Source organism: Drosophila willistoni (genome assembly GCF_018902025.1).
Source record: "Drosophila willistoni isolate 14030-0811.24 chromosome 2L unlocalized genomic scaffold, UCI_dwil_1.1 Seg196, whole genome shotgun sequence".
In the NCBI taxonomy this organism is placed as follows: Eukaryota; Metazoa; Arthropoda; class Insecta; order Diptera; family Drosophilidae; genus Drosophila; species Drosophila willistoni.
This window is the reverse complement of record NW_025814048.1, coordinates 5,760,639-5,763,483: the sequence shown is the minus strand read 5'-3', so window position 1 is coordinate 5,763,483 and position 2,845 is coordinate 5,760,639. Positions and strand designations below refer to the sequence as shown.

Here is a 2,845-nt window from a genome sequence, read left to right as displayed (position 1 = left end):
TCAGAAAAGTTATAACCAAAAGCGGAGTAACCAGCTAAGCATCTGGAACATTATTTTAACGGAAATTACCTTGAATCGCTTTTGATTTCAAAATGATTGTTATAATTGCTTACGAGAAGACTCGAAAATATTTCAATCTTATGCTCAAAATATGCAGTATGTATGTATATATTCAAGTACAAAAAGAAAATGCAAGGCCCTTCGCCATTTACGCTTAAATATATAACTCTAAAAGAAGTCGAAATTGATTAAAATAAGGAGTCATCTGTAATTCATTAGGAGGCTCATTAAGATTAGCGTACTATTTAAGGTCCTAGGTAATTAAAAGAAGGGTGGAGTACTATTATCTCCATCTAATCTATTATTATTGTAATCAGACTGTTCTTATTAGAAGGAACAAAGAATACAAGAAAGATACGTAAATGATTGTCTGCTAAAACTAATTACCATTTCCTGGAAAAGAATTTTCAAACAAAATATGAACTAACATAGCCTGAAAAACAGTTTCCACTAAAAATATTGTCAATATCACAACGTTATTTACATATGAATTTATAAATTCAGACAGTTTAACATATGACATATTAAACATAAAGAATACTGCGACATGGTCTAGGAAATCCACACCAATAAATCCGCCACCAGTTAAAGAATATTTTGAGTTTGTGAAGTAGGCAAAGTTGCCTTTAGTCCGCCACTGGTTGGTAAGGAATTTTTTTTAGTTTTTAAAGTAAAGAAAGTTGCTACGAAAAATTCTAGTTTTCACATGCATATAGTTGAAAAGAAAATATTTGTTAAATGTATAGAATTTTAATTAAATGTCGTGGTAATTTAAGGGAAATTTAATTTGTTCTTAATTCTTCATTCCCATTTCATACTTTGTATTAAAACTTCATAGACTAAGATCTATATAAAATAAATATAATAAATAACATTAATGCTAATTAACTCTCTGAAAATACTAACAAATTATGAATACTGAAATTGATTTTCTTCTCAGTTGCCCACTCAATATTATTAGGCTCAAGTTTTGGCATCGGCAAATCCTATGCGATGATTACCCATATCGAATTCTGTATAATATTTGCCTAGAAATACATCACCCAATATCCATAATGGACCACTGGGCGAAGGTAGGTCAACAGCAATCAAGGCCGAGGCACACACAATGCCATCCTGATAGGTATCCTTAAAGATATAATCACGTCCTTCTAAATGAAATTTTCTACCCCCCAATTGAAACGTCATTGTGGGTAAATGCGGCACTTGTTCGCAGGGTATAGAGAACATTCCATAGGATGATGGAGTGCCGCCAATCGATTTATTGATAAGCATTGCCTGGTCATAGGGCATTGCCAGGAAGGATGTCCCCGTATCTATGATAACCTCACAGCCCTGCTCACATAGATTCAAATCCTTGATGTGTGCCGAATCCATTGTGATCTGCCAATAGGAACGACGACTTACCGGAACATAGGTGAAATTGCCAGTATAATACTGTGGATTCGAGCCACCAAAGAATAGAGCTCCACCCTCTTTGGCTGCCACATCTCGATTCAAATAGACACTGAACACCGGACTGGCCAAGAGATTCTGCTCCATCATGGCATAGAAAGGAGGTTTGATGCGTTGCACTGATATACTGCGATAGCCCAGACCAAATATTCCATCGAATTTGGCAGCTAAAAATATTGGTCCGGGCATATTAGTGGCTTCGGCAAAAACTTGATTCTCTATCTCCAAACCAGCCACACGAACGGTATCTCTTGATAGATAACCCGATAAACTTCCCGAACCATAATGTATGGCAAATGGTGCTCCAATGGGATAATAACTAGTCGATCTTTTGGCATGAAAACGACTATGAATCATACAGGCGACCGATGCAGGGGAACACGAAGTCGAGGGTACCCAAAGATTGGCCGAACCCGTATCAAAGATGACTTTAAAAATCTGCGGTGGTGTCCCAATGGTAATTGGTCCAAAGTACTGTGCATCCAAGTAATTTGTCAGTGGTTCAGTTCTCAATTTCTCTCCATCACGTGGCATTACACTATATCTCAAACGCAAACGCTCCATCCGTATGCCAAACTGTTCAAAGCGACGACGAGCCGAGGGAAATCGATGCAAAGGCACACGATATAGTTCCATCGAAGATGCGGTCAATAGAAGAAGTGCCAACACAAGCATTTGCATCTGCATCCCCATAGTCTTAATGCAATCAATGTCCATATTGCTTATATCTGGATGTGAAAGGCTGGGAAAGACGCTTTGATATTCAGTTCTGAAGTCAAATCAAAAGCCAACCCGAATAGCATTAAATTTTGTATTTTAAGTTGACAAACTCGATGATGATGATGATGATGACGAAAGGAGGCAGCTACTAGACCAATGAACCAGAGAGAACCAAAGGAGATAGAGAGAATTGGCAGGAAAGTGGAAAAAAGACTTTTGTATAATAAATTCTGTTTAAATATTTCCCCATGCATATGGCTATGAATCCAATTTCAATGCATAAGCAAGTGTGAACTGAATTTTAAGTTAACAAACATTAGTCAACCCAAAAGATACCTAGCAACAAAAAAAGTCATGAAAATTAAATTACCATAATTTAAAATCTATTTTCAACATCAATTTTATTACATGCAATTTATATGTCGTTCACAAACTTTTTTCTCACCTGCCAGAATAATTCTTAACATTTATTGACAGCACCAAATTTACCTTCTTGTAGTTAATACTTCTCTTAATATACTTTAGATTTATGAAAAATATAATTATCTAAAAATATCGGTAATTAAATTAAGTTATTCGGCTTGAAACCGAAGAGAAAGACGAAATGTTA

The 2,845-nt window shown here is 35.8% G+C and overlaps 1 protein-coding gene across 1 annotated transcript; it reads right to left on the bottom strand.

Annotated features, from left to right (window-relative positions):
* Positions 1 to 821: 821 nt before the first annotated feature.
* LOC6640039 (lysosomal aspartic protease) lies at positions 822 to 2,301 on the bottom strand. Its single transcript, XM_002063240.4, has one exon. The coding sequence runs from the start codon at positions 2,230 to 2,232 to the stop codon at positions 1,024 to 1,026; it is 1,209 nt and encodes a 402-aa protein (XP_002063276.3). The 5' UTR covers positions 2,233 to 2,301; the 3' UTR covers positions 822 to 1,023.
* Between the last annotated feature and the right edge of the window lie 544 nt (positions 2,302 to 2,845).

Bases quoted from the DNA above. Each gene is read 5' to 3' on its own strand.
- LOC6640039 (XM_002063240.4), bottom strand. From the start codon at position 2,232: ATGGACATTGATTGCATTAAGACTATGGGGATGCAGATGCAAATGCTT.